This window comes from Leucoraja erinacea, chromosome 13 (assembly GCF_028641065.1).
Source record: "Leucoraja erinacea ecotype New England chromosome 13, Leri_hhj_1, whole genome shotgun sequence".
NCBI lineage: Eukaryota > Metazoa > Chordata > Chondrichthyes > Rajiformes > Rajidae > Leucoraja > Leucoraja erinaceus.
This window is the reverse complement of record NC_073389.1, coordinates 24,400,334-24,413,784: the sequence shown is the minus strand read 5'-3', so window position 1 is coordinate 24,413,784 and position 13,451 is coordinate 24,400,334. Positions and strand designations below refer to the sequence as shown.

The 13,451-nt window shown below is 41.3% G+C and overlaps 1 protein-coding gene across 6 annotated transcripts in view; it reads left to right on the top strand.

Moving 5' to 3' along the window:
* bcor (BCL6 corepressor) overlaps positions 1-13,451 on the top strand; it is a 260,969-nt gene that overhangs the window by 121,270 nt on the left and 126,248 nt on the right. Inside the window, exon 1 of one of the 6 annotated variants that reach the window (XM_055644612.1) lies at positions 9,218-9,242. The exons of the other annotated variants lie outside the window; for them this stretch is intronic. Within the exon in view, the coding sequence (XP_055500587.1) occupies positions 9,225-9,242 (18 nt within the window). The 5' untranslated portion in view covers positions 9,218-9,224. Of the gene's footprint in view, positions 1-9,217; positions 9,243-13,451 lie in introns of those variants that run through there. 6 annotated transcript variants of the gene reach the window in all.

Here is a 13,451-nt window from a genome sequence, read left to right as displayed (position 1 = left end):
CATCAACATTGAGCAGCAGGAGGAAACACAAATGATTGTTTTTGCTTCTTCGTCCAAGTGACTATCACAAACATGACATTTTAGCTGATCAACAATGCACTTTGTTATATAATAAATTATTCCTGGTGTGCAGACATTGCTGGGAAATTAAGCATTTATCGCCTATTACTAGATGTTAACTCTTAAACCTCAGTAGTCCATCTTTATAGGGTTGCAATTTGCTTCACAGTGATGAAGAATCACATAGTACAGTCATAAACTATTGCTGCTCAAGTTCAAATTATTATGCATTGCTAATATTTTTATTTTACAATGAAAGAAAAGACGCTGAACAAAATGTTGCAATTCATAGCACATCCTGTAGCAAGATTCGATAAGCATTTTTAGTGATAATTCCATGATGCCACTGAGAGCCAGCAGTGTAACTGGCTTGACATCTGTAAATTACCGTGGGCAGATATGCCATCATCGCAAACACCTAATCTAGTCTTTCAGTATTCATTAGTGACATTTAACTGCTCTATTTTGACCTGCTGACATTACCAGAATCCTTGTTGACACCAGAGTTTTTGTACCATTATTAGTCTAGCATAATTGGGAGTTTCCAGGCACTTGTGTATTGCCATTATACTTATTTCAATTAGCTTCCAGTGAAAATCTATGCATACTGATGTTTATCATTGCAGCAGCTCCATGTAATGCGAACAACTGACCTCAACTTTAGTAAATCCAAATATGCCATTTCAGAAGGCAGTTAAGAGTCACCCACATTGCCGTGGGTTTTGAGTCACGTAGAAATTAGACTGGGTAAGCACTCTCAAATCCTTACCAAAAGAGTTGTGAGGAAGACTTTATGAATTGTGGTGGTTCCATATTTATTTTATTTTTTTTAATCCAGGATTATTTAATTGAATTTAAATGCCCCCATATTTGATCTTATATCCCTGTCTCATTAACTCTGGTCCCTGGATTTCTGGTGCAATAGTATGGTATCAGAACCACATTGTTCTTTTGCCACAGGTAAACATGATGTCTGAAGAAGGGTCTCAACCCAAAACCCATTCCTTCTCTCCAGAGTTACTGCCTGTCCTACTGAGTTACTCCAGCTTTTTGTGTATATCTTCGGTTTAAACCAGCATCTGCAGTTCCTTCCTAAACATGATGCATGATGTGGGCTGTTGGGTGACTTAGCTGATCGGCAATTGCTGTCTGAACTATATGATGTGAGTCGATACTAGAAGGCTGCTGGCATCTCCAGGGCCAACTCACAGAATGTCACTTCAGAAGAGATCAGAAAAACTGAAATCTAAGCAACTAGTACATTCATCAGAACTGGCAATTGTTTCTGTAGAGTCGATTGAATGAACCTAATGTGTTCAAAGGAAAATATTCAGCACGTGAATTCAAACAGGGATTATGTTGCGTTGGTTTTGGAATGTAGACTTGGTCAAAGGATAAAGTGGAAGTAAATGTCTGAATATGCTTAACAGCAAAGCCACTGTGATGACAGAAATACAAGCCACAATAATGTCCATGTTGTTTGTATCTGCTCATAACAGTTGCCAGATGATGATCGAAAAGTTAATTGATTTAATTTATGTAATTTTGGGGAAACAAGCAGTGGGGAGGTGGTTTTGGCACTAATTGGAACCTACACAGGTACAGTGCACTACCTGTGTAGGTTCCAATTCCAGATAATCTCCCTCTGTATTTTATTCTAATCGCTGCAGTTTTAGCCTTACCCTTGTGGAAAATGGATAACTTGACTGTTATGATGTGATCTACCATTTTATGTATGTGAATGAATGTGTCAATGTTAGAATGTGCTCTGCTCTTGTGAATTAATGTTCATACTCTTTTTTTTCTGTGAGGAGATTTGCCTGTGAGAAAATGCCTATGGAAAACAGAAACCAAGTAAATAACCCAGCTTGATGTATTTTGGTCCGTTTTAAACAATCAACTACAATTAGTATTTAAACAGGGTATTCTGCGAATGAGATCCATACAATGTCCATGGGTTATATTTCTTGTTCAACAGAGACTTAAAGATTGCCTGTAAAAATGCTGATGATACCACATACATTCCACCAAAAATAGGTAGCTGCATTTTCAATCTGCATTCGCTCTGGGTCCTGTATACCTTCTAGTAGTAACCATTTGTGGCAGGATACAAAATACAGATACTGAGCAGATAGGAAGGTGGAAAGAAAACATCCGCTATAAATTGACTGTCTGTGACGTCATAGGTAGGTGTATCAGTGGTGAGAACATATTCCTCTTTGTTCAGCAACCCAAACTACTGAAGGAGGAAAATAATCAAAAATGTGATCTGTAGGTTGGTTGTAACATCCTGTCACTTTTTATTGGTGCACGTCAAATGTAGTTTAGTTCCAGTAGCAACAGTCTGTCTTAAACAATATCAAAATGCGGGCAAGTTTTATACACAGTGGGTGGTGGAAAGCGCTACCAGGAGTGGTGGAAGAGGCAGTTATGACAGTGGAGACACGAAGAACTACAAACACTGGAGTCTTGATTAAAATACAAAGTGATGATAAAGGATATAAGCAATGATAATAGCATTTAGGAGGCTTTTAGATTGGTATGTGGATAGTTAGGGCATGGGATGGGGGGGGGGGGGGGTGTTGGAGGGATATGGATCATATGCAGGTAGATGAGATTAGTTTATCTTGGCATCATAGTCGGCACATGCATGTGGGCCGAAGGGCCTGTTCCGTGCTAAACCGTTATAGAGTCATGCAGCGTGGAAACAGGCCCTTCGGCCCAACTTGCCCACTCCGGCCAACATGTCCCAGCTGCACTAGCTCCACCTGCCTGCATTTGGCCAATATCCCTCCAAACCTGTCGTATCCATGTATCTGTCCAATTATTTCTTAAATGTTGGGATAGTCCCTGCCTCAACTACCTCCTCTGGCAGCTCGTTCTATACATCCACCATGAAAAATTTACCCTTGCAGATGCTGGTTTAAACCAAAGATAGATACAAAAAGCTGGAGTAACTCAGTGGGACAGGCAGCATCTCTGGAGAGAAGAAATGGGTGAGGTTTCGGGACAAGACCCTTTTGCAGACCTGAAACATAACCCATTCCTTCTCTCCAGAGATGCTGCCTGTCCTGCTGAGTTCCTCCAGCTTTTTGTGTCTATCTTCCATGAAAAAGTTACCCCTCAGATTCCTATTAAATATTTTCCCCTTCACCTTATACCTATGTCCTGTGGTCCTGAATTCCCCTAATCCTGGCAAGAGACTCTGCGTGTCTACTCCATCTATTCCTCTCATGATTGTATACACCAATTCTATTTTCTTATAGTATTTATAGACCACTAAAGGTTAATTGTCTCAGAATTCGGACGCAAGGAGTGAAACTTGCTTATGTCACCTGGGGTGTACAAGAAGGAACTGCAGATGCTGGTTAACCTCTTCCTTGTGTTACCTGGAAACGTGCTGTGGTTTGGGTTATTTTAAACTTGCGTCTAGGTAGTAGAATACAGAATTATCGCGCAGTTTCAAATTTCCATCAGATATTTTTTTTAAACGTCGTGTAAAGTACTATCACAACGTTTAAGAAATATTTGGGCAGGTACATGTATCTATAGGCCAGGTTTAGAAGGATATGAGCCAAACGCAAGCAGGTGGAAATAGTGTAGATGGAGCATGTTGGTCGGTGTAAGGTGAGTTGGGCCGAGGGGTCTGTTTCCACGCTGTATGCCTTTATGACTCACCCCTGATTGCAAGCAGTGAAAGCATTTGTTTCAGCGCGAACATTGTAAAGTGACGTGCAGTGGGCTCGCTGCGTGTGTCCTTATGTCCGGGTTTCAGAAAGTTGTCAGTGTTGTACATTGCATGGGGAGAGTCGCCTTCAGCAGCAGCGCTGCTCAAACCATTACAGGAGAGAGTCGCCTTCAGCAGCAGCGCTGCTCAAGCCATTTCGACTAAAAAATAAATTAATGATTTATATTTTAAAAAACAATTGGTGAATTTAATCTGTCAACTAACCGTTCAGATGCTTTAAAGACTAGCAGCACCTGATTTTTTTTAACATTAATATTTTATGAATTTTACTGGCATCACTAGATGCAATACTTTTTTTTTCCGGAAGCGTGTTGCTTCTATGGAAAACTCTTAATCCACACAGCGGTTCGAAAGGTGCAGGTACTGTCATTTGTTTTCCAGAGTCCGCTGGTTCATTATAAACTTTCCTCCGAAGTGGGTGTGGGGAATTGCAGAAATCTTAAATTAATCACAGTTCTTTAATGATATTGATTTTATTAGCCCGTGGAAGGTGCGTGTACCGCATCATTTCAAACCTAAAGTTTAACCTGTTGCTGTTATTTATTAGCAGCGTATTTACACTTTTCGCAGCTTTTAATATTGGTAAATTTACATTACTTCCTACTTACGAGGGGAAAGATGCTATGACAACACGCGCTAGTTAATAAATTACAGACCGAACAGTACTGCTGCTTCAGGTATGGACTTATCTGTTTTTTAATATATTTTAAAAAAGCCACGATATTGGTTCGGAGCAGAGAGGATTGATAGACTCTCGTGATAAATTGATATCTGAATATTGCCAGCCTTGTGCAGTTATTGGACGTTATTGCGAACATCATAGAGTTCCATTAACATTAACCCAGCTGGTAGTTTATTGAATGGTATACTTTCAACTCCAATGCAGAACTCATTTCAACGCCTGGCTTTTGATGAAGCTAGCGCTTCATTATCAATGGAACTTGCTGGAAAGTGCAGCGTGATACACGGTAAAAAGTTCCTTTATTGTCGCCCTGATGTGTAAAATGAACAATAGGAGCAACAAGCCAGTGTTCAAAGCAGCTGTGTTTCCTGTTCACAGGTTTTGCTTTATTGTAGCGATTTGTTTAGATTTCCCTGCACGAGACTCTTCATTACTTCAATGGTTAAGCCTTAAGGTTGGCCTCTTTCATTATTTATCGCGAACCTTGCACTAAGCTGGGTTTCTCGCGAAAATTGTGCCATTTAATCCCAGTTACGTTCCATAATGAATTCTAGCTTTCCAATAGCGATCGCAGTCCTTGCTGCTCCATGCAAACCTGGGTTCTTCCTTGTAGGGACTGTGAAATGTTTGTGTGTGTGTGTGCTGTGCAGTTCGGGTCAACGGGAGGCTTTGCAGAGCTAACTGCCCCAGGCGACCATTAGCCATGACTGGATAAGCGCTCTCTCTACCTGCTGACACGCCATTACTCATTGTGCTCTTACAACTCCTGTGCCATCCACATCATACAGGGTAAACCGTACGCGTAGACAAAACCAGGGTAGGAAATAAACGAGCCTGGGTCTGCGCAAGGTAAGCATTTCTCATAATCACCAGGGGTAAATTGCACTGCATAGATGATTATATTGCATCTCACATTTTTATCTTTTCAGAACCTAAATTTGCAATTCCACTCGTGACCGCCAAACCACACCCCCCACTTCCAGCAATCGTTTTTCTGATAGGCTGCTTATAAACTCGAAGAGAAAACCAACAAACTTGGTTAGTTAAATGTCATGAAATAGGTGAAATTGAAATTGCACATTCCAAAGTGAATACATTATATTCAGTTTAAAAAAAAAACCCCACATGTTAGAAATGTCCAACATGTCAGGCAGCATCTGTGGAAAGAGAGAAAAGTTAAGGTTTGATTTAAGGCCTTGTTGGTCATATATGCTGAGAGTGGATGCTCAGTGTTATGGCACAATAAGACAGCCAAGATGGAGTCAAGGATGACAACTAATGTTTATAAGGAGAGGTTGAGTAGGCTGGGTCTCTATTCCTTGGAGTGCAGGAGGATGAGGGGTGATCTTATAGAGGTTTGCAAAATCATGATAGGAATTGATCGGGTATATGCACAGAACCTCTGATAAGGTGAAGGGGAAAAGATTTAATAGGAATCTGAGGGGTAACTTTTTCACACAAATGGTGAACAAGCTGCCAGAGGAGGTAGTTGAGGCTTGGACTATCCCAACGTTTAAGAAACAGTTCAACAGGTACATGGATAGGATAGGTTTGGAGGGATAGGGATCAAGTGCAGGCAGGTGGGACTAGTGTAGCTGGACATGTTGGGCCAACGTGCCTGTATCCACACTATATCACTCCATGACTCTATAATGGAAATAGAAGTAACACATATTCTGTGTGCTTTCAAGTTTCAGTTACAATCCCGGTTTTGGTTCTGAAGAATGAGTTATACATTTTTTTTACACAAGGACAACATAATGGCTCAGCTGCTAGAGCTGCTGCCTCACAGGGTCAGATATTGGATTCTGACCTTGCCTGTTGTCTCTGTAGAGGTTGCAAGATTTCCAGTGGCTGTGTGGATTTCCTCTGGGTGCTCCAGTTTCCTCGCACATCGCAAAGATGTGTGGGTTTGTAGGTTAATTGGCCTCTGTAAATTGCCAGTAATGTGTAGAAAATGAATGCAAAAGTGGGATAACATAGAACAAATATGCTTCCATGCTGTATCACCAAACTAAACTAAAAGTTATAATGACTGCCTTTTCCAGACGCCTGCGCAGTTGGGGGGGGGGGGCTATGCGTGAGTGGTGCAATATTGCGTTGGGGGAACGGGTGAGTGGTGGAATCTTGTGTTGAGGGAACACTTGCTATAGTAACTTACTAAATGTGTGTGTGTGTGTGTGTGTGCGTGTGTGTGTGTGAGATATATATCTGGGCAAAATCTGATTAATTTCCATTTTCTTCCAAACGCTAGGCCACAACCTTCCCATTTCACACATTCTACTCATTTATTTCCGTCGAGGTGATAAACATCTTCCCGTCGCATTCCCACCTATATTTCTGAACCTTTTAATCGTTTAAAGTTTTAAAAATAGCCCGATAACTCGCCCATTTCGAGAAAAAAATCCCGAGTAACGTCACAATGGACTCGCAAGGCAGGACGGGCCACTCCGGGAGGGAGGGGCACTCCAGCGCTGGTGCGGCTGCTGCCGGTGCCCGACACCTGGTGGCGAGGGTGGAGCCGCGGGCCCTGGCTGGAGCCAAGCCTAGTGCTTGAGCTGGAGTGAGGGCTGAGCCCGGGGCTTGGGATGGGGCCATGACTGGGGCTGATAAAGAAGCCGCCGCTGGAACCAAGGACGAGCCTGGGTCCAGAGCCAGGGACAGTGAAGTCGGAACCTGGACTGGAGGAGCCCAGGTGGCGGCCGAGCTGATGTCTGTAGGCTGCCGCTGGAACCAAGGACGAGCCTGGGTCTACAGCCAGAGCCTTGTCGAGTACGAGAACCAGGCCGAGTTTCAGGCCCTGGAGCTGCTCTATGACCTGGGTAGGTCCTGGGGCATGGAATAGGAGTGGGGGGGGGGGGGGGGGGGGGGGGGGGGGGGGGGGGGAGGGAAATGAGGAGGAAATGGGGTAGGGTCTCTACCCATCTCCCTCTCTGCACCTCTCCCTCTCTACCCCCCCCCCCTCCACTACCATCCCTCTCTATCCCCTTCCTCTCTACCCCCTCTCCCTCCCTCTCTACCCCCTAGTCCTCCTCACTACCCCCTACCTCTCCCTCTCCACCTCCCTCCCCCCCCCCCCCCTCCCTCTCTGCCGCCCCTCCCTCTCTAGGGATTGGTTAGTATTGGGACCTATGGGTGAGTGGTGGAATATTCCGTTCGGCGACCAGCCCCCCCCCCCCCCCCCCCCCCCCCCCCCCCTGCGTGTGTGGACAGGACCCAATGGGTTCCACGTGGTCTAGTGTATAATATAAATGCTTCTTGCATAAATTTTGAAAAGAGGAAATGCAAGTTTCCCACATTTAGGATTAAGCAAAATCCTTTGTTTGCAAAAAGTGATAAATAATTCACAGATCTATGCTGATCATGGGTGATAGGTAAATATTGAACAAAATACAAGGAAATGTCTCTGTTAAACTTCACGTGGTGCCAGGGTATTTCTGCATTTACTCTCTTTTCACTTGAGCAGACATGACATCGCTCATTATTTTCAATTTCAGAAGAGAAACCTCTTTCAGAAAGGGGTATTCAATTGCTGTATTGAAACATCAGCGTTTACTAACTGCTCTAGTCCTAGCAACAAGCTTAAACACAGTTTGTTATCCTGAATTAAAACGAGTTTGAAATACAGGTTGAAAAAAATATATCAAGAGAAGGAGGTTTTTTTGGAAGGCTATTGAAAGCGAAGGGAATAGGTTGAAGATCATGATATTTTTGGGACAGTTCCAAGTGAGTGAAGCGTAAGTTTAAAGATGAAGATGCCCAAGTGGGTGATGAGGGATGGCTGGAAATAAATAGTTGGGAGTTTATTTCAGAAGGAGGAGTGACATGACATGGAGGATATGAAAATGAGGATCGGGATCTTTAAGAGATTAAATGGAAAACTGGATTGGTGTGGGGTGGTTGCAAGGATGAAAATTATATTGAGATTTTTGTATTAATTGTACATGTTGGAAATTTGAAACCAAAACAAAAAAACATGTTTGAAGCAAGTCAATAACAGTTAGGGAGATCAGATAAGTTAATGAAAGATTAAGCTTGTTGTAAAGTAAGAGCATTGAAAAATTTTGGTGACATATTTATGGCTTTAAACAGAATAACATATAACAGTGAAGTATTGGAAATGAACAGTACATGGAAAGAGAAGCTAGCTGGAAATTAGAGACAGTACTGTAATAGGATTCCGTCCCATAATTTCAGCTACTCCCTGCTTAAGGTGCTGTAACAGAAAGATAGGCTACAGTTGAGTGTTACTGTTAGATTTCCAAATATGATCATCTTGGCACATGAACTCTTAGTATTACTGAAAACTGCCCCACTGGGTTCAGATTGAGTGGTTGACTAAGTGCAGAATGACACACGTGTGCAAGATACTTTTGCGTGTTTGTTTCTGAGTTGTATGATGGGACAATTTATTTCAGGAGTTAATGTAAAAGCAGTAAATGCTGGGAACAGAACAAAGTCCATGACTTGACATAGGACACTACAGCTACAATACTTGTGTCAGTGGTGATGAATTGGTGGAGCGGACTGCATCTGTGAATATTGATCATGCTTGCCAATAATTTTGCCAAAGGGCAGCATGCAGATAATGAATAGAAGCAGTCCAAAATGCCCCACGGCAAAACAAAAATGACGTACACACAGGGGATACTCTGATGATGATAGTTTCAAGGAGAGGTAGGAATGGAAGAGTAGGAGCAGTGTTGCTGATGTGGAGTACATGGGGTAAAGAAGATGAAGGCTGAAATGATGGTGAGTTTAAACAACACGATTTCTGTGGTGAAAAATAATTTGAAATGTTACTGTGTAAACTCTGTGGAAATGCTACGACAGATGATCATGTATTTGGATGCACAAAGCATGTATTGATGTTGTAAGAGGACAATGATAGAAGTTTGCTGAATGAAGCATGAAGGAGGTCCTGAGATAAGGAATCAACACTTGAAGTACTGGATAAATGGGCAACGTGTATATGGGGGTGCAGATGGATTAAAGAACGGTGAGTGTAATCATGGCATTCCATTCGTCCATCTTGTACTGGTAAAAATCAAGTATGTTACAGAGGGTCTTTTGCAGTAGAATTTTCATTTTTGGTTGAAAAGCAAAAATGTATAGATGCTGGCAATCTGAAATAGAAACAGGAATATGTTGGAAACACGCAGCAGATCTGGCAGCATTTCTTGAGAAACAAAGTTGACATTTTAAGTTAGAATGTGAGAGGTTGGTTGTCTTATCAGGTTAGCATTGGTATTGGTTTATTATTGTCATGTATATCGAGATACACGGAAAAACTTTGTGTGCCATTCAGTCAAATCATACGAGTACAATCAAACTGTATACGTGCAATTGGTGGTGTAAAGAGAAAAATACCGCTGTACAGAACATAGCGTTGCATCGTTATAACATTATTGTTACATAGGAAATGCAGATTTTAAAAGTGCAAGGTCCACAATGGGAGCAGCTGTTGCTGAATCTGGTGGTAAGTGCTTTCAAGCTTTTGTATCTCCTGCCTTGTTTTTTGTGATGAAATAGGCTATACCCACAACTGTCTGCAATTTCTTGTGGTGTTAGTAAGATCTTTTGCCAATCCAAACTGTGATGTATCCCCCAATATGATGTTTTCTACAATACATCTGTAGATGTTGATTTGAGCTGTTGGAGAATTGCCAAACTACCATAGTCTTTTGAGTAAGTAGAGGTGTTGGTGTGCTTTCTTGGCCAGAGCTTCAGTACAGACATTGTTTGTGATATTTATGCCTGGGAACTTAAAGTCCTCAACCATCTTCAGTTTGGCACCATTGATGCTGACTGGGTCGTATACATCACCTAGTTTCCTGAAGTCATCAACTAGCTCCTTCATCTTGCTGACATTGGTGTTGCCTTGACCCCATGTTACAAAGCTCTCTATCTCCTTCCTGCACTCTGTCTTATAGTAGTGGGCCAGTTCATTAAACCGGCCCACTACAGTATTGTAATCTGCAAACTGGTAAATGCAGAGAATGCATCCTTGCAGGCCAACAGTGTCGGCCCACCCAGTCCGCACTTACCAACGATCCCCGCACATTAACACTTATACACACACTAGGGACAACGTTTTTTACATTTATACATTTATATCAAGTCAATTAACCTACAAACCCGTACATCTTTGGAGTGTGGGAGGAAACCGAAGATCTCGGAGAAAACTATCACAGGTCAAAGAGAGAACATACAAACTCCTTACAGACAGTACCCGTAGTCGAGATTGAATCTGGATCTCTGGCGCTATAAGGCAGTAGCTCCACCACTGCACCACCATGCCGGGTTAAGGTCACTTGATGAGTAATATTCAAAACAGTGCTGAGGTGAAGGCAAGCAAATGGGAATACTGCAAAGAAGGAACCATGGGCTTTAAGTAAAGATAGTAGATGATCAATATTTGAAGGTAATTAGGGAAGGATGATAGTGAAGTGTTGAAATAAGGAACATCTGCTGAGTGAGTAAGCAGGAATAACTGAGGTGAGTGTCATGCTATCTGCACTCTTTCAGAGTAAAGCTTGGATTTTAAATGTCAAGTTAAGTTTTGTATTGCACATGTTAATCATTCCTAAGTTTCTAAATAAAGTCCATAGTATTTGCTGAAGGTAAATATTTGCTGAGAAAAATCTGTTGAGCTAAATGCATTCAGTAAATAATACCATTCATGAAGGGAAACACGAATGTCCCAAAAAATATCACAATCAGTGATTAATTTTTAAGGTATATAACTTTTTTTTAAATACAAGTGCAGGAATCAATTTGTGCTCATTAAATTGGAAAGCAGAATTTTAATTTACTTCAACAGGATATAGATAATTATGTGTAGGAAGGATGGATGTGTAGGAAGGATGCTGGATTACACCGATTACAACGTCACCAATTCCTTCTCTCCAGAGATGCTGCCTGTCCTGCTGAGTTATTCCAGCATTTTTGTGTCTAGCAGATAATTATGTTGTTTGTAGTAATTGTTAACTGGCTATTTAACTTAATGGTATTGATGACTAAGATTGGGTCAGCCATGTTCTATTTGCCCGTTGAGTGATGGTAAACAGTACAACCAATGACTGGGTAATGGTGTAGCTGGGCAGTGGTTAGCTAACCTGTAAATCATCCAAAATGCTTTTTACTGCAATTGTATGTAAACGGTGAGCTTTTACTGATGATTCATAGGACCAATGGTGGAGGACATGCTGTCAAAAATAGAAGAATTAGTCGAGACGGCACAGAGTTGATGTGGGAGCCAATCTATTTTTTTTGCCCATTGCAGTGGTATGAAGGACAACCAAGTGTTAGGCCTGCAGTAACAATGAATGGCCAGAGAGGAAGACAAAGGAAACTATTTTGAAAACATAAAGCAATGGACTGTAGCCACTCGATTCAAGCTCTAGAAGTCCCAGGATTGTGCATGTTGCAGGCTATTGACTGAATGGACTTCCTGAAAGGCACCCCCATGATCAAATTGGACATGAGAATTGCTGTAGTAATGATTATAATTTAGCCTTGCCTTTTGTTCCATTTAATCTGTGACCAAACTTAGACTTGAATGTATACAGTTGGTTTTAAGGCATTAGAATTAATCAAACAGGCTGTTTAGTTCAGTTTACCACATATTGGGATTAATTCTACAATAACACTAAACTGTTCGTATGTCTTGGTGCCAATATATCACCTTAGGATGGAGGTGTTCTTACATTTTTAGACATTTGCAGCAAATGAAGTCTAACGCATTGCCCAGTTACAAGTGTCCACTGTGATGTTATAACATCAGGACATACAGAAGAGCAAGGATACTTGGTCGATATTGAAGCAGTTGATTTACATGATTAACAGATTGTTGAGTGCTTGGCCACGTAAAATGGAGAGCATGCTAAGGGCACTGTGGCTTCTTTTGTAGCTCTATTCCACATACATTGGCAGAATTTGAATTTGCCTGACGGTCCGATCCTGATAAAATGAGATTACCACAACCACATTGTTCAAAGCCACTTTGCACTTGTACTGCTTACTTTCATTATGTTGCTTGTATGCCCATGATGACAGCATACATGCAGGCTGTGCCTGTGAGAATTTGCTGAGATACTGCGGCAGATAACGAATTATGATGTCTGCACTCACCCAGTAACTCTTTTGGATGATTTAAAATGAACTTTACTGTGTATCTCAGTGTTCCTATCAGTAAGCAGGGATGAAATTTTGAATTTTTTTTTTAGATTTTTTAATGATTAATATAAGAACACGAACTTGTATAATCTATCAAATTCTGTATTCTGAGCAGATAGGAGAGCGATAATATAAATCTAACTTAATTATGTTTTACATTGTTTGGAAATGTAGTGTTAAACTAGTGTGGTTACCTAATGAAGCTACAAGACCTCAACTTGGATTATATTTGAGGAGACCTATTCACATTTTATTCATATCCATTGAACTTTGATGGGCATAATCTATGTCCTCACTGACAGACTTTTGGAATGTATTATTATAAAGTATCAGCATGTGTTCCTATTTGTTTGTTTTCAATTCATCTGACTTCAGCCCCAAATTCATTGCCTCTGATTTAAACTTTAAAAAAAGATAATTTGCTGGGATCCGGTGCTGATCTTGTCGGGATCCAATCTACATTAATATAATAATAATAGAATACAAAAGATAATCAATAACATGAAGTAAGGCCTGCTCAGATGAATGTTTTCCCAGTAGACAAAAATGCTGGAGAAACTCAGCGGGTGAGGCAGCATCTATGGAGCGAAGGAATAGGTGATGTTTCGGGTCGAGTCTAAAGAAGGGTCTTGACTCGAAACGTTAACTATTCCTTCGCTCCATAGATGCTGCCTCACCCACTGAGTTTCTCCAGCATTTTTGTCTACCATTGATTTTTCCAGCATCTGCAGTTCTTTCTTAAATGTTTTCCCAGTAACTTTAATGTTTGATAGACAAAGCATT